The sequence below is a fragment of the Daphnia magna genome, linkage group LG4, assembly GCF_020631705.1.
Source record: "Daphnia magna isolate NIES linkage group LG4, ASM2063170v1.1, whole genome shotgun sequence".
In the NCBI taxonomy this organism is placed as follows: Eukaryota; Metazoa; Arthropoda; class Branchiopoda; order Diplostraca; family Daphniidae; genus Daphnia; species Daphnia magna.
This window is the reverse complement of record NC_059185.1, coordinates 2,811,310-2,833,458: the sequence shown is the minus strand read 5'-3', so window position 1 is coordinate 2,833,458 and position 22,149 is coordinate 2,811,310. Positions and strand designations below refer to the sequence as shown.

At 40.3% G+C, this 22,149-nt stretch overlaps 7 protein-coding genes and 1 long non-coding RNA gene across 14 annotated transcripts; 3 read left to right on the top strand and 5 right to left on the bottom strand.

Moving 5' to 3' along the window:
• Window positions 1-343: 343 nt before the first annotated feature.
• Window positions 344-1,682, bottom strand: LOC116920930 (alpha-(1,3)-fucosyltransferase C-like). Its single transcript, XM_032927102.2, has 2 exons — window positions 1,521-1,682; window positions 344-1,453 (listed from the first exon to the last, which is right to left on the bottom strand). The coding sequence occupies exons 1-2, from the start codon at window positions 1,680-1,682 to the stop codon at window positions 422-424; spliced, it is 1,194 nt and encodes a 397-aa protein (XP_032782993.2). The 3' UTR covers window positions 344-421.
• Window positions 1,683-1,936: 254 nt separating this feature from the next.
• On the top strand, window positions 1,937-5,567 carry LOC116926058. 2 transcript variants are annotated; one of them, XM_032932839.2, is made up of 4 exons: window positions 1,937-2,072; window positions 2,159-2,918; window positions 2,993-3,138; window positions 3,205-5,567. In XM_032932839.2, the coding sequence occupies exons 2-4, from the start codon at window positions 2,159-2,161 to the stop codon at window positions 3,388-3,390; spliced, it is 1,092 nt and encodes a 363-aa protein (XP_032788730.2). In that variant the 5' UTR covers window positions 1,937-2,072; the 3' UTR covers window positions 3,391-5,567. The 2 variants fall into 2 exon arrangements, with proteins under 2 accessions (XP_032788730.2, XP_032788729.2); XM_032932838.2 differs by having other exon boundaries at window positions 2,993-5,567.
• Window positions 4,223-6,054, bottom strand: LOC116920928. The gene is made up of 4 exons (XM_045172895.1): window positions 5,849-6,054; window positions 4,813-5,764; window positions 4,534-4,747; window positions 4,223-4,476 (listed from the first exon to the last, which is right to left on the bottom strand). The coding sequence occupies exons 1-4, from the start codon at window positions 6,041-6,043 to the stop codon at window positions 4,266-4,268; spliced, it is 1,572 nt and encodes a 523-aa protein (XP_045028830.1). The 5' UTR covers window positions 6,044-6,054; the 3' UTR covers window positions 4,223-4,265.
• A 1,529-nt stretch (window positions 6,055-7,583) lies between these two features.
• On the bottom strand, window positions 7,584-9,256 carry LOC116920933. The gene has a single exon (XM_032927105.2). The coding sequence runs from the start codon at window positions 9,254-9,256 to the stop codon at window positions 8,156-8,158; it is 1,101 nt and encodes a 366-aa protein (XP_032782996.2). The 3' UTR covers window positions 7,584-8,155.
• Window positions 9,257-11,329: 2,073 nt separating this feature from the next.
• LOC116920937 (beta-1,4-galactosyltransferase 3) lies at window positions 11,330-12,927 on the bottom strand. Its single transcript, XM_032927107.2, has 4 exons — window positions 12,606-12,927; window positions 12,255-12,515; window positions 11,967-12,162; window positions 11,330-11,907 (listed from the first exon to the last, which is right to left on the bottom strand). The coding sequence occupies exons 1-4, from the start codon at window positions 12,820-12,822 to the stop codon at window positions 11,532-11,534; spliced, it is 1,050 nt and encodes a 349-aa protein (XP_032782998.2). The 5' UTR covers window positions 12,823-12,927; the 3' UTR covers window positions 11,330-11,531.
• On the top strand, window positions 12,360-14,913 carry LOC116920938. 2 transcript variants are annotated; one of them, XM_032927109.2, is made up of 8 exons: window positions 12,360-12,501; window positions 12,584-12,678; window positions 12,982-13,134; window positions 13,485-13,655; window positions 13,731-13,906; window positions 13,981-14,175; window positions 14,249-14,488; window positions 14,566-14,913. In XM_032927109.2, the coding sequence occupies exons 4-8, from the start codon at window positions 13,601-13,603 to the stop codon at window positions 14,713-14,715; spliced, it is 816 nt and encodes a 271-aa protein (XP_032783000.1). In that variant the 5' UTR covers window positions 12,360-12,501; window positions 12,584-12,678; window positions 12,982-13,134; window positions 13,485-13,600; the 3' UTR covers window positions 14,716-14,913. The 2 variants fall into 2 exon arrangements, with proteins under 2 accessions (XP_032783000.1, XP_032782999.1); XM_032927108.2 differs by lacking the exons at window positions 12,360-12,501; window positions 12,584-12,678; window positions 12,982-13,134 and having other exon boundaries at window positions 13,342-13,655.
• A 1,308-nt stretch (window positions 14,914-16,221) lies between these two features.
• On the top strand, window positions 16,222-18,279 carry LOC116920939 (retinol-binding protein pinta). Of its 2 annotated transcripts, none has more exons than XM_032927113.2 (7): window positions 16,222-16,631; window positions 16,710-16,867; window positions 16,945-17,104; window positions 17,191-17,449; window positions 17,530-17,637; window positions 17,709-17,814; window positions 17,975-18,279. In XM_032927113.2, exons 2-7 carry the CDS (start codon window positions 16,723-16,725, stop codon window positions 18,127-18,129), a joined length of 933 nt encoding a protein of 310 aa, XP_032783004.2. In that variant the 5' UTR covers window positions 16,222-16,631; window positions 16,710-16,722; the 3' UTR covers window positions 18,130-18,279. The 2 variants fall into 2 exon arrangements, with proteins under 2 accessions (XP_032783004.2, XP_032783005.2); XM_032927114.2 differs by having other exon boundaries at window positions 16,706-16,867.
• A 1,564-nt stretch (window positions 18,280-19,843) lies between these two features.
• On the bottom strand, window positions 19,844-22,086 carry LOC116920702. 4 transcript variants are annotated; one of them, XR_004392823.2, is made up of 5 exons: window positions 21,709-22,086; window positions 21,562-21,640; window positions 21,261-21,488; window positions 21,117-21,205; window positions 19,844-21,052 (listed from the first exon to the last, which is right to left on the bottom strand). It is a non-coding gene; the product is annotated as an uncharacterized LOC116920702 (long non-coding RNA). The 4 variants fall into 4 exon arrangements; XR_004392822.2 differs by having other exon boundaries at window positions 21,286-21,488; XR_006646028.1 differs by having other exon boundaries at window positions 19,844-20,669; window positions 20,732-21,052; window positions 21,117-21,488; window positions 21,709-21,864.
• Window positions 22,087-22,149: the final 63 nt, after the last annotated feature.

The following is a 22,149-nucleotide window of genomic DNA, read 5'->3' as shown; positions in this document are numbered from 1 at the left end:
ATTAACATGGATAGGATTATTCACCAGGCTCCAGGCTAGAGATCTACCTTAAAAATCAAAATGCTATAATCCACGAGGAATGCAGGTATGCACAAAAGTTAAAACTGTTACCAAATTTGCGGCATTGCTAATCTCTTTTTTTTTAACTCCTTTTCTCTAGCGACACGTCGTTAATGATAAAGCTGTACACAGTTACGACGTGCTGTGTGAAGCCCTTCTGAATTCCACTTAATAAAATTGGACGGACTTCTCGTTGAATCAAGGTAGTACCTCTTTTTTGTTTGCTCTTTATTCCCCTTTCCGAGACTAGTTCGTATTCGTATCACCGGATGTGTAAAACACGCGCATCGAATGAAAATGTATTGACAATCAAACGTTCATGAAATAATTATACATGTCATCGTACGAGATACATTTCACTCTAGGATTGAATTGTAGCTAAATAGGACGATCCCGGCCAACAAGGAACTTGTTCATTCCACCACTGGAACAAATCTTGGTAGCTTTTCCTCACCCTCGCTGGATCGTTTAATTTCTGACACAAATTGCACCAACCGTTCGATGGTTTCCGTATCAACTCGTAATCTTGTTTCCAATCAAAATGTTTTCTATACAGAGCGTCGTTGTTATGCAACAACATTAGATACTCGGCCAAGTCCTTGGCCGATTTGAAATCGGCAACGTTGATGTACGAATTCAGCGGAGCAAATTGAGTGTAATCAGCTCCACCGTAAACTACAGGGACAATGTTGTTCATTAGTGCGTGGTAAAAATGTTCTGTGATGTAGTCAGGGCAGAGAGAATCTTCGGCCGCTAAATAAAATTTGTAATGGGCCAGTAGGCGTGTCTCGCAGTGGGGATCGTTTCGTGGCAAACACTCGAGCGCGCCACATTTGCCGTAAATGTCCACCGGAATAAATTCGGCCAATTGTTTGACGTAATGTTCACGTTGACTCTGCGTCGAACAACGCGAGTTAAACCAAACGATCAGCTTTTTTCTATTGGCTAATTGAAAACAGTGTTGTCTTGATGAGATTAGATTGCTGATCTCCGTGTTCTCTCGACGCCTTATCGCAGCGTACGGCGTGCCGAAGTAAACGTCTGAATCCCGCCGATGGGTCATGGTCCAGTTGTAGAAATGCGGATGAGAAAAACACGGTAAACGGGATTCATTGGCAAGTGGGTCTTGATTTAGGAAAATGAATGTTTGATCAGGAGAACGGTCAGTTGGCAGGTCACGTTCTTCGTAATCGCCTGCGTGAATGACAACTCCGTCACTTTGGCTGAATAGACTTCTGTCGTCGGTGGTGAGGCAGTTCGTGATTTGACATCCGGCATCAATGAACGGCTGTTGACCGAAGCCGAACATCATGTCAGTTTGATTGTGAAATGTGTTCCAAAACAGGATGATTTTGGGCTTGCTGTTTGAATGATCTGCTTCAATTGATGACGGCTATTTCGGGAGTAATAATTTTAGGTAGAAAAAATGTATTTAAAAATTGAATCTGTTTTAACTTTACCTCATTCTTTGTCACTAGGTCGCTGTCTCTGTCCACTTGAGCGGAATCGATTTGGTTTGACGATGGGCAATTGTCTTTTTCGTGAAGCAAACCAGTAGCAAGAAAAGATGCTTCGAGCAATACTACACTAATATTCAGCAGGTAAAACCGTAAAATGTTCATTTTACTATGGTTTATTAAGTTCTTTGTTGCAATCCCACTTAACTACCCTGTATGACAAATACTGGAGTCAATACTTCTCACGTAAATTACCATGCACAGCAGAGAACTAGTCTTGAAGCTCAAGCCAAGTTCGCCTAGAAGAGCTCGCTGCCTACTGACTGACCATACGTACTGTACCTCTGAGGTTTTGTGCCGTTTTACTTGCACCTCTGGCTAAAACAAGTGGGCGTAGCTTTTCTTGGATACCACCCTCATCATCTGAAGTTGCCTCCCTCAACTAGAGCTTCTGGTAGTCTAGATGGCCTTGTGCTTTCATTCAGCGACCACGAAGCAGCTAAGAAACAACGGCTATCGTTTCATCCGTATCCAGGCTTCAGAGTCCAAGATAATGTAAAATATATATTTTTCTACTACCTATATTTATTAAGGGCCTATATTAGATTAAGTAATAATAGATGATCAAAATCTTTAACCAGATGCCTCTGCGCCATCAACTTCGCCGGATCCCTTTCTATCCTTTGGTTGTCGTCGCATTACTCACTCTCGCCATTACGTCCTACAACTTTCAGAGTTCTGACTTCAGTTCGATTGCGCATTGCCCGAGACGTTGGGATGAAATTAGCAAATCTGCTAATCCCATCAAGTCCATTTCTTTCCTCTGCAATTGTAGAAAAGAGATAGCCACGACGGCTGATAATCTTCACACAGATCCGGATGTGTTCGACTGGTGCAGCCGCGAATCGACCGTCCGCGGACCGAACCAGAAAGTCATTTCCTACACGCTGTACGGGGATGCCAAAAACGCTTCCATCTTTAATCGCTACTATTCGCTGTTGAGAAACATATCGTTGACGGCGCAAAGGGATTACCCTGGTTGGATAATCCGCATTTATCACGATATTCCGGATGGGAGAGGACCAGCGAAAGAAGCGCACGATCAGCTGTGCCAAGTTTATTGCCAATTTGACCATGTCGATTTGTGCAGCGTTCCGTTATTAATCGAACGCATTGGTAATAATACGACACCCGTGGATCCAGCTTCTCTTCAAAGACTCAATCCGCGAATGTTCCGCTATTTGGTCATGTTGGATCCGAATGCGGACGTCTTTATTTCGAGGGATGTCGACAGTCTCATTTGGCGGAGGGAAGTTGATGCTGTGGAAGAATGGCTTCGATCCAATTACACGTTCCACGTCATGAGAGATCACACGAACCATCAGTCAGCCATTTTAGCAGGTAAGCTTTTAATTTACCTGTTTGTCATTGTGTGATTGTGACACCATAATAGGCATTTGAATTCTAATATGTAGGGATGTGGGGAGCCAAAATATGGCAGCGCAGAGATCTAATCCAAGGACTAATGCGAGCGCTCATCGTCTCAGGCCAGCAACAAATCAAATTTCAGGACCAATTATCGCTTGCCGATATCGTTTGGCCAATTGCTAAATATGATGTGGTAACAATGCTATGCATTCCTTTTAGCAAACATTGGTTGGATGTTAATTTTTGGGGAATGCAACAGATGGCCCATGACACTTACGGATGCCAAAATGAGCAACTCGTCCGGTTGTCGTCGTTAAAAGTTCGCCCGTTTCCCACCAGACGCGATGGCAGGTATTATGTAGGAGGAGCTGGACATGATTTGTATCCAGATAAGTGCCCGGAAGTGTGCAGACCACCAGATCACAAGGATTGGGAGTATTGCTAGTTCAATGCCAAGTCAACTTGGATGTTAATAGAGACTCACATGTATTGCGTGTTGGCATATAACTCGTTGTACATTCTATTTGTTGTTAGCGTTGCAAACTATGCGGTTGTGGTTCAAGTTCAAAATGCCAATTCGGGGGCTCTATGAAAATTGAATTTTTCTGAATAGAAAAATCTTCTCTGAAAAAACAAAACAATGCGGTTAAATCGTAGCTTTCAGTCGTTGATCATATTTATAAGCTTATCGGAACCGGAACTCGAAGGTATTTCGAATATGTCAAATGTTTGGTGATCGGACTGAAACGAGGGATGATTTCCTGAAGCATGGCTTATAAGGACATTATCGCGATCGATCGCTGCTCTTTCAGAATGCGACAATCTGCCAATCCGTTGTGTCTACCAAAATATTTGTTCGCATGACTGCAGCTGCCGCTCGGGAGCAATTCCGAAAATAAAATGCAGCCCACTAATCCATGTTAAATCTTGTTGTTAACAGATTGGGGGGGGGGGATCTATTCCATTGTAATCACCGCTTTACCATGTCGAAGCGGTTTTCGAATATGTCAAATGTTTAGTGATCCAACTGAAAACCAGGGATGATTTCCTGAAGCAAGTTTCCTAAAGACATAGTCGCGATCGATCGCTGCTCTTTCAGAATGCGACAATCTGCCATTGGATAGGCCAAACTAAGCCGAAAAGGCGTTTCGAATGAAAGAGCTTCGTTTATTTTTGAAACTGCCAATTAGAGTACGTATCATTTCTTTACAAACGAACGTATTGATTTTCTAATTGACTAACGTGATACTCATCAAATTAACACTAATCATACTGTATATTTTTACATACGTAGTTGTATTTCAAACACCTTAATGTAAACTAAACAAAGAGAAATTGGACAGCTTCGTTATAGTCGATTGTTCTGTTGGTTCCATGCGAATCAGACACGATGCACTGGGTCCTGTTGTGGTAGAAATCATCTGTTGCCACGTGAGAGTTGTTCATGTGATTGCCGGAAACGGTGAGCCAAGCAACAAACCGGCGGACGTCGCATGCATCGGGAACAAGAGATTGCCTCATCACGAAGACGCTACACGTTTCCAGTTACTCATCAAATCAGCAATCGAGTAGAATTAGCTTCACTCACTTGAACGAATTGGATGAAACGTGAATTTTAATGCCAGCTTTTTCCGTGCAGATGCCACTGTAGTAGACATCGTCAAAAGGCATGAAGGGCGTCGTTTGAAAGGCCGCTAACAATGGACGGACTGTGCTTCCGGGCATTATTATGGCTGGACCGTAGTAATACGGAGGATACTGCTTCCACGGCCACTCCTCGTAAGAGATATTCCATTTGCCAACTGATGGGGAAAAGAAAACGAAACTGCGAGCAGCGTTCGAAATGAACAATTATGAATAATGAAACCTCTGTTAGCAATGAAGAATCCAGCCGATAAGCCAAACATGCTGTGGTTGGAACGATGATAGGATTGGACAAAAGTTGCTAGATTACGTGCATTGACGTAAACATCGTCGTCCACTTTGAGGACAAAGTCAATGGTGGCACAGTTTCTGTGCAACCAGTTCAACAGACCGGCAACTTTCAACGTTAAATTTCTGTAGAAATCAGACATCTTTACCTGGATGATATCCCCGAAAGTCTCACTCTCTTCTTTGATTCTATTTTGCGTCACATCATTGTCCGCCAATCCCAAAATGAAAGCAAAACCTCCAACGCCCAGCGAACCTTTTTCGTTTTCAGCTTGCAAATGCTTTGCCCATGTTTGCCGGATAATGTTTCGTTTTTCGAAATTGCCAGGAGCTGAATTAACAGAAATGAAAACACTGCGGTTGATGCGAACTTCTCGACACGGTGGAATGGTAGTCGAATATTGGAACGACGTCACGTTGTTGATAACTGGACCAAAGTCGGGCTCGAGCGGCTCCACGTTGGTTAATGGCAACAATCCCAAACGAGCCACTGCATATGTGGTGTAATTTGCAACTCCAGGGTACGGCCCGTTACGTGAAACAAGAGAAACGAAATCGAAAAGTTCTTTTTGTATCCTTACATTTGCTTCAATACTTTTCTTCTCTTCCGCGATTGTCTTTGCTAAACGATCGGCTTGTTCTTTTTCTTGCTTCAATTCTCCTTCTAACAATACAATTTTGGCAGTTAAAGTTGTATTGATTTGCCCAAGACTTTCTTGTCCAGTTTCTAATAACGCAACCATGCCTGTTCTGTCTTCTCGACACCTGTTTACGTTATCTTTAAGCATTTGGTTTTCTTGATTTAATTTCTCTACCAAGTCCTCGACTGTTTCTTCACCCAATTTCAGCACTTCTGTCATGGCATTCGTCCGAGCTCGTGACTCAGGCTGACCGGCAAGGATTCCGAATTAGTTTTGGTTGATTCAAATTCACCAAAGTACGCAATTTAAATTTTAAAAATCAATACTCACTTTTTGATGGATTAAGTTGGTCGCCGGCTGGAGGAAGTAGACGAAATAGGTGAAATAAATAGCACTACTGATGACTAGGAAAAACCAGCCTACAATAAGCAATGAAAACTGATTATTGAACGACATTTCTTTTTTTGAGAACGTGGTACGTTTCACGTTTCCTGGTATAAAACATACTGATGGCTCCAGCCCCATCGCCACTACCTTGACGTTGAACACGCTCTTAGGGGAGGGACATTAACACGGGGCAGCAACTGTTGAAATGATTAAAAGAACAGTGGCCATTCCGGACGAGAAGGTGATACCGTGGTATGTTGAAATGCAGACGACAGGAGTTCAGCTGTTTGATTCGCTCCATTGGTATTACAGAGGCGAGGGACATGATGGGCGATAAGTTCTAGCTGATATTAGACGTAGCCTACATAATGTATGCCAGTATTTAAATCTAAAAACTATAATCAAAGATTAGACTATATACCTGCTGTATGATTAGCTGATTTTTGAACGTCCATGGTAATATCTAGCGCTATGACCATTTTCACATTTTATTCTTTAGCTTATTCCATTTGGATGTTCTAAAGGGGAAAAAAAAGGACGTGAAGGTAGAAAGCCAAAGACTTTCTACTCGAAAAGTTGTGGCCATCCATTAAGTCCATGTTTCATATAAATACAAACTTATGGCTAGATAATTACCTTTCGTTTCCTTCACGTTCTTGTTGCACCATGTTGTTCCGGGCAACGCAACGATTCCGGGCCGGATATACAGGGTCATTGAGCTCCCAAATGCATATAGTTAGCATTTCGTGTTTTTATTATTTTGTTGTTTTTCAGTAGCCGACGTGTTTGTCTAGCAACTGTTTCACCACCTTTAAGCCATATGCCTCAGTTGCGCTGCAAATGTATCCAAAGTTTATGATTTTCTTCAGATTCTATTCTATGTCGAATTCGACTTTACGCACCCGAGGGCTTTAGATATTATTTGCACTAAACTTTTATGATACACGTGTTGCACCTTTTTAAAAGTTGACATAACCTTCGCCTCATCTCAGGGGTTCTGACCCTGCCTCCAACACCTAGGTGATAAATTTTTCTGACTCTGTCCTAAAGTGTGCTGTCTCTCTTCAGTAATTTCTAGCCGTTTGAATACACACGATTAAGTTCTCTAATTTATTGTTTGTTGAATGTGTAGGCTTAAAACAACTGCGTCATGACGTGTCGAACTGGGACCAAGTATTTTGCGACTAGAATTCTCTCAAAAGGTAATCAGAAATCTTTATTTTTAGCCTAATCACCATAACTTACGTACATCTTGTGCAAACAAAGGCAAACTAAAAATTTTAGACAGGAACATACAATTAGCACCTTCCCAAAATGTGAACTTGACATCTTTTTCGTAACAAAACTCTTTCCTTTTTGATGACTACACTGTTAATTTTTGTTAGCGGTTTTCATACCCAAAAATAGTCTGAAAGCGGCGGACAAGTGACGTACTATTTAACCGACGAAAACTGACGGTACGTTTTCGAATGCAAAAATCGTCGGTTTTTTTATTTATTATTGTAAGTTTTTTTTATTATTGAGCTTGAGTAGACAATGTCGAGTGGCACAAAACATAATTTTAAGGGTTCGTGATTAAATTTATTTATTTTCACATTCCAACAATTTGCTGCTGTTCGAATAGATATTGCAGTACGTTTCTTTTATACAGCTAGGCGCGTGAGTTATTGTCGACTTCTTTCTTGGTCTCAACTTGTATTTTCTTCCAAATGCCAGAAGCATCATTGTTATACACTGTAACTTTAGTTTGCAAATATAACAATTTCAGTAGTTCATGGTATTACGAAGAGCAGTGACATTAGGATGCAGCACAGAGTAATTCAGGGTTCCCACCAGTAATGAACTCTTGAAATTCTTTGAAAACTCTTTGAATTTAAAGTACGGTCTGGAGTTCTTTGGTATCTTTGAATATTGGAAGATATTTCGGATAAGTCTTTGAAAATCCCTATTTTGCTAGTTTTCCAAATTTTTTTGGCAATATGGCAACGACCTACGCACACTGTTAGCCATAGTATCCCAATTTATAGCAGACTACAATACCGTGACTCACGTGATTCTTGAAAATTGAACAGTGTAGTTGATAGTGGTACAGTTCATGTGAGCTTCTTAAGTAAAAAGAGATGTCTCCTCGGGGACTGGCAGAAAAACACAAACCGATTATAAAGTAGCAGTCACAACTGAATATTCTTGAATTTCATTATTTTTACAAAGTAGGAACCCTGTAATTATTAGTTATTTTACAGTGAATAGCTAACCGACGTAGGCAAAACTCAAATAGTTTCCCACTTTACTCAAGAATTTTCTCGCATATTCATCGCACCACTTGGCTTGCCACGAGTCTCTACCATACATCAAGTAGAGTAGAGGCCTCATTTTGTCCCAATTGGCTGGTAAATACATTCTCAGTGGCAAATGCGTGTCAAACTTTAACGAGAAATTTGCTTGCGACATGGTGGCAACGTTCCAATAACTTCGATCGAGGCGATTAAACCCAACGTCTGAAACCCGATAGACGGACTTGTCTCCGTATTTTTCCATCCACTCTGTCAGTCGGATGCTCGTCACCCGTTGATCCATGTACCACGTCGGCTGGCCGACGATTAATGGACCTCTGGACATTTCTCCAAATACGTCTTCCAGGTAATTCAAGATAGTATCAGCGTCGTAAGCAATCGAATGATTATCGTTCATTGCTTGCCGCCAAGTGGCCACAGTGGCACCTATGTTGCTCATCGGGTACATGGGATAGGATTTGTTATTCCATTGGAAGAAGCCGCAACATTGACTGTGAACGAGAACAAGGTTCTTGTTCGGACGGGGGATGTAGTGCTCTTTCCGCAATGGCCAAAGATCCGAATCACTTGTAATCAGGTAGTCGTTATCTTTTCCAGGAAATCCCGGCAAATTAACAGCGAAAGGTCTGGCCGTCTGACTGAGTTTTGACCGTTGATCTGTTGGAGAGGCGATGAAGATGATGGTTGTTTGCCGGCCTTCAAGATGTGAAAGGATGGTGCTCAAAGCTGGATCGTTTTCCCATTCGCAACGAGAACCGATGATCAATACGACTGATTGGAAGCCAATCCGTTCCCAGGCTAAAGCGGTTAAAGGTAAATTAAAAGCGTAGTCGTACGAACGATAGCTTTCACCATTGGGAGTGTTGGATCCAAAAACCACGTAATTGACTGATGGCGTTTCCACAACGTGATAACTCTTGATTTCATCGAGTTGGACCAACTGCAAAGGTAAGGTTTGTTGATCTAACACTATGTCTTTATTCAGTTGGTGAATTACTAAAACGGCAAGCAAAGTTAGCAACACGAGTACGATCGGTAGCCGATGGAATTGAGACATGACGTTGTTTTGGAACTGTTACCACCCTTCACCGTTGTGACACAGGGCTTTCTTTAAATTCTAAACGAGCCAAATTCCACAAGGGATGCACATCGGAGAAAAGCAATCACCAAGATTTCGTCTTTGGGAAAACTACTGTGGATTTGAGTGTGTCGTTTACATTGGTTATATACGCGTGAAAACTTTTGGGTTTCTAATGAAGTCCTGCCCCTTCTCCTCTGTAAAGAACGTGGGTGTAGCCAGAGTCATAGACCCCGGGGTTCTACTCTACCGGGGACCCTACTCTAGCAGTTTCTGGACCAGCATTTGTTTTCAGCCAAATGGTGTGCAAACCATTTTCTTTGAGACGAATCTATTCAACTGTTGGCCACTGGTTGTAAGCCAGTTGCGTCTGATACCCTTCTATCCTTAATCTTCTATGATCGATCCATCTTCTTATCACGCTGCACTTTTTAAATCCCTAATTAACCCCATCTGTTTGTTTAACGGGACAACAACAGATACGCCACTTCTGTTTTAGTGTCACGTCTATATTTCTAATTTGAAGACATTAAACGATACGGTCTTAAAAGTAGACGTAAGCGGAGGTAGCCACTTAAGATGTGCCATGGCTATACTGAACACATTTTTGCAAGGCGAAACTAAATGATGATGATTAAGATACATCTTGAACGAGATATAAACAGGGACTACGGAGAGGGAAAGGTGAGGTGACGGGCCAAGCGAAGTTGCCCGCCGTTGCTTCTACATCGCATCACAAACGATTAGGTAATATTGTGTCCAAGGCTTTCTTTCTTTTCGTTGAAAACAATCATCTTTGCATGTGAGTTATTCTTTCATAATGGCATTTTGTTGTGTCATGTAGTTTAGGACATGGATTTGCACATTTGTTTTCCTTCATCCCTTCCTTGTTTTTGGTCGTTTGACCGGCAGCTGGTTACGCTAAACACCAGATGACAAAAATCTCACAGTGCAACAAGAAAGCGTCCGCAGCATAAAGGATGAATGGTGTAATTATGTGGAAAAATAGCTTGAATACCCAATTAGACAAGATAATCAGTTGAGTCACTCAAGTAAGCATCTGCCGGTTTTATTTTATTTTGTCCAGTCCTTGCATTTGTTTTCTTTACCTTTCGGTACATTATTCAATTTTTATTGGTAGGAAATTGCCGACTTGGTTTATTCTTTAGCCGAGTCACTCATTTCCCTTTCCTGTGTTGCACATTCGTTTTCTTCCCAAGCCCTCCACTTCTTTTCTTTTTGTGGCTAAATAACTGGACAGAAGCAAAAGTCTTCTTCTTAACGGCACCGTTTATTTCAAGGCTATATCAGCTGGTTGACTGTAGCAAGTGCGACAAGAGGCGAAATCACCGCTCGTTTACGTTATGGCTATAGGTTACTGTCCGCCAGCTGCTTAACTCAGCGCCACTACTCAGCGAACCTGAAAGTGAACGACGTTTTTCATCTTTTTTTTTGGTTTTTTTTTAAATATTTTCCTACCACCACATTCAGTTCGTTTCTTTTATTATGATTACAAGTTCTTCTCTTATTTTCTGTTGTTAGCTTCTGCTGAAGACGAACGAATCAGCATAACTTCGACGATCGCCTCTGGGACCAGTGCCAACAAAACACCAGATGTAAGAAAATGTGAACGTGAAACAGGAAAGACGACCGCAACGAATGGTTTAATTATCCGGAAATACTTTGAATACGTTATTTGACAAGGTAATTTCTCGAGTCATTAAAGTAAGCGACTCCTAAAGCATTTGGAGAGACAGAGGGGGGGTCGTTCAATGCGCTCGCTTGCACGCAGATCTTTCGTTATAGCGTGTGAGAAAGCCCCGGTAGTCTAGTAACGCGAATCGAACAGATGTCTTTAATGACGCTTTGTTTTGTACGTAAAGCGTAGATGTTCATAGCATTTTTCTTCGTCAATTGTGAAGAAGAAAATGAATATAATTAGCATACCTTTTTTTAAAATTTGTGTTACCACGTTGATACGTTCACGTGCGGTGCGGTTCATCAAATTAAATTTGGGCGAAAATCTAAGCAGAATTAATAGAAACATAGAGATGGACCAGTGATAATTATATTGTCGAATGCACAATGCTTTCTAATGACCGTAAAATGTTATTTCTGATTTACAAGGTATAATTTAGTAATGTAAGCAATGTTAATTCCCGTCTGTGTAGTTTATTTTTTAAACGGAATATGTTTTCTTTACAATTTTTTCCCACAGTGAAAAGACAAAATACGTTTGATGACATCGCACCGGTTACGTAGCTGACGTGTTTGATGGTTGCAAATCGACAAGGACGTGAGTACATAGTGGTTTGAGTTGATAATCGAGTTTTTGATATTTCAGGTTGACTAGTCCGTCGGCCTGGAATCCACTTCGACCTCCCTTCATGACATCGAAGCGGCCCGGGCTGGGTACGGCTCTCTTATGGGATTGCATCATGTAACGCACCGAATGCAACGGCTGGCCATCGAACGGCCTAACAACGGTGAGCTTTTGTGCGATAACACGATGATAGAGATTTTCATCCTCGCCGCCCCAACCCCAAAATGAATTTGAGAAGCCATTGATTCGTTGGAAATCAGCCGTCGATATTGCCGTCACTGCTCCGAAAAATCCTTCACCCACCGGCCTATCGGAAAGCAAAAGGATTATCAGTATAGGTTACTACGTAATAATGGACAACCATACGTATAGTTCTTAAAATAGTTCATGGAAAAAGCCATTTGTCGAGGCCTGCCTTCCTCTGGACAGGCGTACGGATTGCCGTCGTGTTCCGGAAGCATGTCGACGTCGTGCAAAATGAGACATTGGTATTTCTCTTCAAATAATTGAACCTCTTTAAATCCAATGTTCATCAGCATTCCTCGGTTGAATGGCAAATGTTCTTTTTTGTTTCCAAAAACGAAAAATAAGTAAACAAAATTTTGAGGCCATTCATGTCGACTATATACGTGACATGTTAAGAATGCGATTCACCAGATTGTTCCACAACGATGATGACGTAGCTCATTTGCTTTCTCTGTAGGAAGGGATGCATGTAGCGCAAGAAGACAGTCAAATGCTCTTTGCGGTCTCGTACTGGAACGATGATTGCGACTCGCTGGTGCGATCGGCATTCTTTCGGCTCGTATTTACCTCCAGCTTCAAGTCCAGCTTCTTTCATCCGCAGATCCACAACGTTTTCATCTTCTTCTAGAATAGACGACATCGTCTCAGCAGAAAGGTTTGTCCAGCCAACTATTACATTTTAAATCGATTTCAATCCATGATGAACATCGCCGAGTATTTAATGAACAGTTTTTCAGGTGTAATCTTGTAAACACTTACTCAACTTGGGTGAAATTGTTGGACACGGTGGGACGCTTTGCCGATCGCCATCTTCAGTTTGAGGGTCATTCACGTGAGTTGGCACAATTTCTACGCAATTGAATTTGGGTTTATGATGATTGTAGTATTGCATTGAAACTGTAATTAGTAAAAATCCTATGATTAAGACACGAAAGACTTTTGAAGTGAACAAATATGGTGGACTGTGCAGCAACATGTTGGAACAGCTGCCGGCTCTAGCGGTTGAATGCTAACTACTACAGTGGATAAAGAAAAGAACTTGACGGCTAGCTAAGAAAACACGACTTCCATTTCGTAAACCAGCCAGAACATATTCTCAAGGTTTTCGTTTCTTTTCTTGTTTTGTGTCTTACAGAAATATTTGCTTAGTGCTGCCACGACACAGAATGCGGATCGCAGATTCCAAAATCAAGCGAGACTTGTAAATGTGCACCTATTGCCAAGATGATCCTGACGCAATCGGACCACAAAAACAATCTGAAAGGGTGAAACTCGTTCAAGATTAGAGGTTAGTTAATTGTGTTCAATACCGCTACCCGAAAGAAAGCTTTAAAAAAATACCAAGTTCTAGTCGGGCCATAAATAACGATTTGTTTCGTAATGCGGTTTTCTCCCGGTCGGCGGATAGATATGCAAACGTTGTATGACTCCGCCTCCTTACCTTCCCTTCTTTGCTCAACCAAGTGCTGTCGCCTTATCTTCTTGAAAGCAAATAGCCAAACAGGCTAGCAGTTTGAAAGTTTGTAGCTAGGCGAGAAGTAGGGAATACGATGAGCGGCTTCTATTTTTTCCAGTCTCGAGCTAAAGTGCAATTATTATGTGCTTGTTTGATTGTTCTGTCGATTTTTCTCTTATTAGTGCATCAGACGAGAAATGTTGATCATAATGAACTACCGGATCAAACCGAAAAGCTTCAGCAGTTGATCACGCGAGAAATTCGATTGTTACACCAAAGTGGCAAAACGTACAACCTGATGGAAGAATCTGACGGACAATCGATTTTCAACAACAAAGACGAATGCACATTAGGTAAAGTAGATTTTGCATGATCAGTTTGCATTAGCTGTAAAGAGTGGTGTCTTTTATTACGTGATTGGATGACAGATTACATGAACACCAATAAACTACCGCAAGATCATCCTTGCGTGATTGAAACTATCCGAAAACATTACCTGAACAAACCTTCGCCACCTGATGTTCCTCTCAAGCTTGACACTGATGACGATCAAGATCGATCACCAGGACAGACTGGAGTTATATTCCGGCTCTTGAAAAACCAGGTATCCACACTAAATTTTTGAAAACCTTATTAAAATTTTATTTCGATGTGTTTTTTTTTTACAATTTTTGCCAGACGAAAGGTTTTTTTGTGGAATGTGGCGCTTTGAATGGTGAATTCATGTCGAACACGATCGACTTGGAGCGCAAATTCAATTGGGGAGGAATTTTGATTGAAGCCAATCCTGAAACTTTCAAGAAGCTTATCTCACGTAATCGTAAAGCGTGGACCCTACCTGCCTGTCTCAGCTTGGAACCTTTTCCTACACAGGTGAACATCAGTTAGCTAATCTCTTCTGCTTTTGCCTTGGAACTAGTTTTTAATATCCACTTATGTTCTTCAGGTGACTTTCCAGATGAAAGTTGGTGATCCTGGCCACAGCCACATCGAAGGTGCGGCAAAAACGTTGCAGAAACCTGGAATTCCCGGTGTTGATCCTGATTTGGTAACAGTCCAGTGCTTTCCGTTCTATTCTATTCTGCTGGCAGTAGGACAAACGCAGGTGGATTTTTTCAGCCTTGACGTCGAAGGCCATGAACTGAAAATTCTCAAGACAATACCGTGGCATAAAGTTGATATTAAGGTATGCAACATTCTATCGTCCTATCGTCTGAATCACAGCGGAAACTTAATATCAATGTGCGATGGTTGTCGTTTTAGTCATTAACGGTTGAATGGGACCACATACCGGAAGGACAGGAAGCCTTAATCCGCTTCATGGAAGAAAGTGGTTTCATCAAGATCGGCGCATTTGATTTTTTATGGAGTAGAGACGTCATCTTCATTAAAGATCTAATTAATATTCATTAATTACCCACATTGTCGACTTGTTTTTTTAATGTTGAAGCTGTCGGTTATTTCTCGTTTCAATCGAAAACAGAGCAGGCCTCAGCTCACGAATGAATTTCATTCGTACCTATGTAATACACTCATTTTCGACGGATTCGTTGACGGTTGACGAATGAAAAAGGCCGTCTTACAAATTCGTATGGTTTGCGTGACTTGAAATGGATAGTTTTCTCTTTACTTAAATTATCTCGGGAGTAAATAAGGAAAAATCTGCTGTACTATATCATCAGCATACAGTATGAAGCTTTGTGTGATAACGTAGGATAAGAAAACTTGTCGTCCCTAGTTAGATACGGTTGTGATGGGTTTCAACTGATGTGTCGAAATAAGAAAACGTTCCCTAACAGACCAAAGTGTTTGGTCGAAAAATAAAAAAGCAGTGGTAAAGTGAAGATACAGTGTCATAAACAGGATTGAATTAATGACGAAGTCATTTCCGCAGTGAGTTGAAGGCTCTGTTACTCGAAATAATTCATGCCTGAAATAAACAACTGTCAGGATTTGTTCTTTTCCTCAATGTGCTTGGTTTTTGGACTTTGTTTTGCGTAATCATGAAAGGATCGGCAACCTGACGATTGCTGCGTTAGAGCAACAGATGCCAAACTTCGGGATTGCGCCACTCCCTCCGGGGGGAGTGGGGAGTGGCGCAATATTTCGCCCCTATAAGCGAAATAAGCCCGCCATTTTAAGTCCGACTGTTTTAAACAAGAAGTTGAGCTTAAACATTTGAATTACTGCGGAACGCTGATTCCGAATAAAATATTTGTTTTCCCGCAATTTAAGCGGTTTTTGAATAAGATGGAATCAAAGTAGTTTTATTGCATCCACTTTGAAGTTGAATAATTCCTTAACTATATAAATCCTAAGTCGAAATGAACTTAATTTTGGGCAAACCAGAGAGCAGGAGTTGTCTATAAATGTCAGTTAAATGGCGTTTCGTAAACATGTGACTTGCTGAAAAGGGGAAAGAAACATGTTCTGTAGTTGGTATTCGTTACAGTGGGATGGAGACGAAAAACAGTAGTAAGGTGCTACACTCCACAGCATGGTATATGGGACTGATTCTATTTGGGAATAATTCAATTTCTATTTGCATTAATTCTGATCAGTCCTTATATACCATGCTCCACAGTTACAGTGCCAAACAATTGCAATGTGAGTTCCATGGAAACACATGTGACGTGACCTAATTAAAGCTTATCTAACATTGGACTTCTTAAAATCATATTTTACATATTGTCATGTACAAGGAAACTGTTTGTCTATTAGCTATTTGGAATCGGGGTGGTTCACCCCCTCATCTCTCGATAGGTTAAGGAATAAGGGGAAACTTAAACGTAGTTAAATCGTATAGTCGTAGTCTGGTCGTGCTGATGGCATGAAAAGGAGGGACTGTCTCTCTCGACGGTGGTCCCAGTCTGGTCGGGCCCTGTCGGATAGTGGATGTGAGCCAGTCGTCTGCGCCGTTGTACCGATTCGGCTACACCCTTACCCTATCCGTGTGAGCGTGACAATATTCTTCGTTTAACAGTGATTTTCGCCAATATTTCGTACAAGGTGCTTGAATTTATTGACAATGGCCATTAATCTAAACGATCGATCATCGATCGACACCACGTTACACAGATAGCTGTCAGATGTGCCGGGAGAGTATGTTGTGCTACTGAGGACCCGTCAATCAATTTAGTAATCTTTGTTGCATAAGATTGAGTACCAATAGATAAAAAATAAACCCACACAGTGACATAAGACTATGGGCTGTGCAAGCTTTGGGTGGGTTTCAGTGATCGTCATTCTAGGCATTCAGATTACAGCATTACCTCACCTGCTGCTCATCTAGGCAGATGAACAGATCGATGTGGTGCACCTAAGATAAGGTATTAGTTAAATTTATACCTATCATAGATCCTATATCCCATCTTAAGTAATGATCCAAACAACTTGTTGGAAGTTAGATCTTTTTACACCATGGCTTTTCAAACTAAACTGAATGAAGCTATCCAACAAAAAGCTAAATGTGAACTAGGGGAGGATGAAGACAGGCGAGAACAGGTCATCCAAATTATTCGCCAATGGTTGATACAGCAACCACATTTGCATCAGATACGCTTAGGTGATGTAATACCTTTAAGAGAAATAATTTGTTGTACATGTCATCTTGAAACTCACTGATTTAAAATTGACTTACAGATGATTACAGCATTGTGTGTTTTGCTCGTGGGTGCAAGTACAGCTTGGAAAAGATAAAGAATAAAATTGATTTGATGTTCACATTGCGGACGGCTTTGCCGGAATTCTTTTCCGGGTGGGATCCAATGAAGCCGGAAATTCAAGCTGCCCTTGCATGTGGGTAAGCGATCCTCTTTGAAACGATTGTCTTTCCCAGATAATATAAATGCATATTAAAATAGTTTTTTTTTTAATATTCATGCTTAGTTCATTTTTACCACTACCTGATTATGATCAGCATGGAAGAAAAGTGATTGTTATGCGTCCTGGATGTTATGACCCTTACCGTTTCAAACCCGAAGACATCGAAAAAGCCAGTTTCATGATTTCTGAAATCATGGTGCTTGACGATGAACAGATGTTTGTTACTGGTATGGTGATCATCTATGATTGTCAAGGCTACACACTGAACCACCTTACACAGAGGCCACTGTCCTTGACGAAAAAACACATGTATTATTTACAGGTATTTTTATTACGTTTCTATCGAAAGCAAAATGATTTCTGATTCGTCATATCATTTGATATGAAATTATCTTGTTTAAGAGTGCGCCCCTAAGTCCTAAAACTATCAACTTTATTCGAACTAACTCAGTGTTTCAGACGGCCTACAATGTGATGTCTACTATGGTCAACGAGAAAATGAAACAACGGGTAATCTTTAACTTGTAGGAGTTATTTTTCTTTGGTATTTACGTAACAGTGATTGCTGATTTGTTTTACAGTTAAGGGTCCACGGTTCGAATTTGGAGTCACTATACCAAGAGGTGGACCAAAAGGTTCTTCCAAAAGATTTTGGAGGCGAGGGAATTTCTCTAGAAAAGCTGACAGGTTGTGCCTAAAACTATATTTATATGACTGGAAAGTTTCGTTATTTCCATGGAATATTGTTATTATTTATTATTGTTTATTTGTTATTATTGTTCGTTATTTAACAAGTAATGGCTTAGACCGAATTTGCGAAATATAAACATATGTTCTCTGTCACTAGATTACTGGAAACAAAAAGTCGAAGAGAAAAGAGAATTCCTAATTGAATCGGAGAACAACTGGCGTGTTGACGAATCACGGCGACCCGGTAAAGCAAAAACCACCCAGGACATTTTTGGCATCGAAGGATCGTTCAGGAAGCTTAATGTAGATTAACATTTTCCTTCTTAATTAACGGAAATGTCAGTATATGAAGAAAAATTCATATTTGGTTATGTTAATCTATAAATTAAGGTGTCGTGGCAAGTGCGTTTGTACACATTACACAAGAGATGAATCAATAATATTATCGTGCTAGTTGAAATATTATTGCTTTATATTTTAGCTTATTTTTTTGAAGTTTCCTTAACAGTTGCCCTTATTACTCAAATTTCTATTCTATCTAAACATATCTTTTAAGCGTCAACTAATTTTCAGTCTTACTATCTATAAATATCTTACGATATTGTATACGTCACGAACTTTGCTGCGGAACGCCCCATGAGCCTTAACACACGTTTTATATATATATATATATATACATATATTTATAAATCGGTTAATCAGATGCATTGGAATACTAATACAGATTTTATTTTAAGTAATTCGCGTATCGATCCCTTAACTTTCGGCGTACATTGCCGATGCTCAACCGTTGAGCCATGAGTTACATTTAATATTGCACTAATATTAGAATTTGTGAAAAGATAATATTGTAAAGGCAATTTTTATAAACTCGTAATCGTAATCGTAATCGTATTTTTAAGGATCATAGCTTTGTGGCAGAACATTGGTGTACGAATTCAAAGATCTCGGGTTCGAATCCTGTGAGAAAGTTAATATGTCAAATGAAATTAAATGTTGTAATTTCATTGCATTTCTATTAGATGGATTTATTGTGGACATGTTAATAGGAAATTATTTCGAATCATGCTACAAAAAAATTCTAAGTCCAAATTTGTTGAACTCGATAGACATGAAAATATAGATACTCTATAATCATGAATTATGGCTCAGTGGTAGAGCCTTGGCATGGTATGCCGAAGGTTTAAGGTTCAAATCCCTTGTAAATAAAATAAAAGTAAAGAATTGTAAAAATTACTCGACAGTTTCAATTTAAAGAATATTTATGACATTCATATCATGCTAAGACTGACATTATTATCATGATCAGGCAGTAGGTAATAGTCCCCTAAGCAGAGAATGTCTTAAACTCCGTTGCAAAGTGTACAAGTAACAAACTACGCATTCACGCCAACAAAACAAAATGAACAATTTATTAGAATTTGTTATTGGATATTAAATTAAACATTGCCAAAATATCCGTCCCATTACTTCGTAATGGGGAAGTTTCTCGACCCGACTGGCAACGTGGAAGGCAGACACCTGGGGAGGTTGGACGCCCAGGACATCGGGAAGCTCCTGGAATCGAACCACGGACTTTAGAGTTGCTAGGCGGATGCGATACCTTCCTGGCAACCCCCCCCTATATCCCCCCCAACGATATTTGATCCCCTATGTACAACTTTGCACAGGTAGCTTAATGTGTTGAAGACTTAGATTTCGATGTAATATCTCTCATAGCTCAATGGTAGAGCGCTGGACTGGAATAGTATATACTTTAGGTTCGAATCCAATTCAAGTTTAGCAGAAATCAGTATCCATGATAAATTCCATATTGAAAAATTGTAAAGTTAACCACCTTAATTGTTTTTTATTAACAAACTATAAATTGAGTGGAATTTATCACCATTGTATGTGTTCAACTACAAGTTCATCTGAGTTGAAATTTTCTATTATGTGCGACCAATAGCACCTTTGTAGAATAGGACTTTGCTGTATAGCAGAGATTTTGTAACCTATACATCAGAACTATATCCAAAGACATTAATATGCTGTGAACGTTTTATTTCGCGAAGATATTTATATTTACATTGGAAAGTAACGTGACTATTGGGAATCGAACCCTAAACCTTCGGCGTACCACTCCGATGCTCTACCATTGAGCCATGAATCACAATTTTAACTTGTACCAGGAGTTTAAAGTTAACATGTTCACACTTGTAATAATTTAAAATTGCAAAAACGCTTGTAAACTGTCAGTGATAACGTCAATAAAGTGAATCAGCAAACATATTGTGTACTTTCTACCTCTAATGGGATTTGATCCACAATCATCCAGCGCCGCAATCTGATGCTCACCCAATAAGCCATGATTCGTACGTGGACACGCACAATACCTTCTTGTTGCTTAAACGCAACCTTTTCCCACTTGTAAAGGATTGAAGCATAATCGATGTAAACGAAACAAAGCATTCGACAAAGGTAGCCATTCAATTCTGTAAGGATTTAAACCCAAAACGCTATACCCAAACAGATTCCGAGATGTGACAGGACGACGAATTTTGGAAATGTTTTCCAATTATAAGATTCTGAACGGTCTAGAAAAGTATCTCAAATTACCCGAAGATTGAGCCCGAGTTGCTGTAAACTAGTGACGACCTGTTCTTATTCGTCTTTACGCAGGAAACCGTTATCGATATAGATGGCCTGCACTCGCGACGCGTCGCCAACCTGCAGAAGTGTTTTATGAAAAAGGGCAGCACAAACGGCGCAACACGATTTTATCACGTCCGACCGTACGCCGGATGTAATCGTTACACTGCTGCTCGCGTTTCTCCAATGGGAAACCTCCTTGCAATCCACAAATGTCGAACCTAAAATAATAGGTCATGTGTGGTTTCATTTTACCAATTTACCATCAGGGTGGGCTGACTACTTGAAATTGTGTTGACCACGTATGATTAAGTATCCAGGATTCCACTGGGTTGGCCATTGGCTCGTAATTTTTAGCTCGTCAGTTAAGCAAGCGATTCAGGTATCATCGTCGTACAACTTTCTCGGACGCGGACAATAATCTCTGGAAGGGTGAAAATTTTGGACGCACAGGGAACAAATCGGTGAGCCAGAACAGGCTCCACGTTTCATGTGGATGATAGATTTCTCGTACGTTATTTGTGACCTGAACAAACGAGAATGTTCCGCTACAACTACGAGCACACCAGGATTCTAAAGATGAGTGCAGAACAAAATGTTGATCCTATACAGGCCAATAAACAAAATAACCAGAGTTGAAATATTAACAATTATTATACAATTCTTACCAATCCATGCTCTTTTGCTATCTCAACCAACAGTTGACAAATCACCTCCCAAATTGAAGCTTCATCTCCAGACTCGTTTGTTCCAACACCTGAAAAAAAAAAAAAACAATAAAAATAAAAATAAATTAACAAAATTGTTCATACTGTTGAAGCTATAACATAGCCAAACATTTTCAGTTAGGAAGGATGTAGGTTACACTACACAGTCAAAGCGGACCATACGATTTCTGGACCCTATTGGCTGACGCAGGCCAGAAGCTTGTATGAAATACAATTATAAAAATTTAAACATTCAATATGCAAAAGCAACATTTGTTTGTCTCAGTCACATGTGACTCATTTCATGGTTGGAAATTGTTGAAGGACACCATACTGCATGAACAACACAAAATTAAATTACAATGAAACATGTTTGAAAAAAAACAAGAAAACTTCTGACTTTTACCTGTATGGCTATGTTCTGCAATTTCCTCTCGAGGCACCCAAGCACTAACACTGTGCACACGTATCTTCGACTGGCGAGTCTAAGAACAAAGTGAGAAATTATTCCACAACTAATTGCGTTACATACCTTTATTATCAATACGATTACCAACGAGGCCTCCAAGGTGTGCAACACTCATCGAAATTCACACACGCATATACTTCCAATGCGCGACGCCATTAACTGTACAATGGCGATCGAAATCGACCTAACAATCGATCAACAATAGTTAGGTAGACCCCTCCTCCCTTAAAGGTGTCATCTATTTAAATTCCTCCTTCAAGTGACGATTTTGACCGCTAGATGGCTATGGAATTTATCTATTTATTTGCAAAATAAACGGACAAGGGACAACCCATCGAAAAAGAGTTGATAAAAAAAAAAGTGGGTCAAACGGCTTCCGTGGCTTCCTGGGGTGCTGAAAATTTGAAAATTTAGGGGGTAATTCGGCGTTCCGTAAATGAATCCCATTTTTCTGCAACTAGGCCTGGCTACGGAACGCCGTTTGATCCATTTTTTTATAGACAGCTCTTACCGCTAGCTGATCGT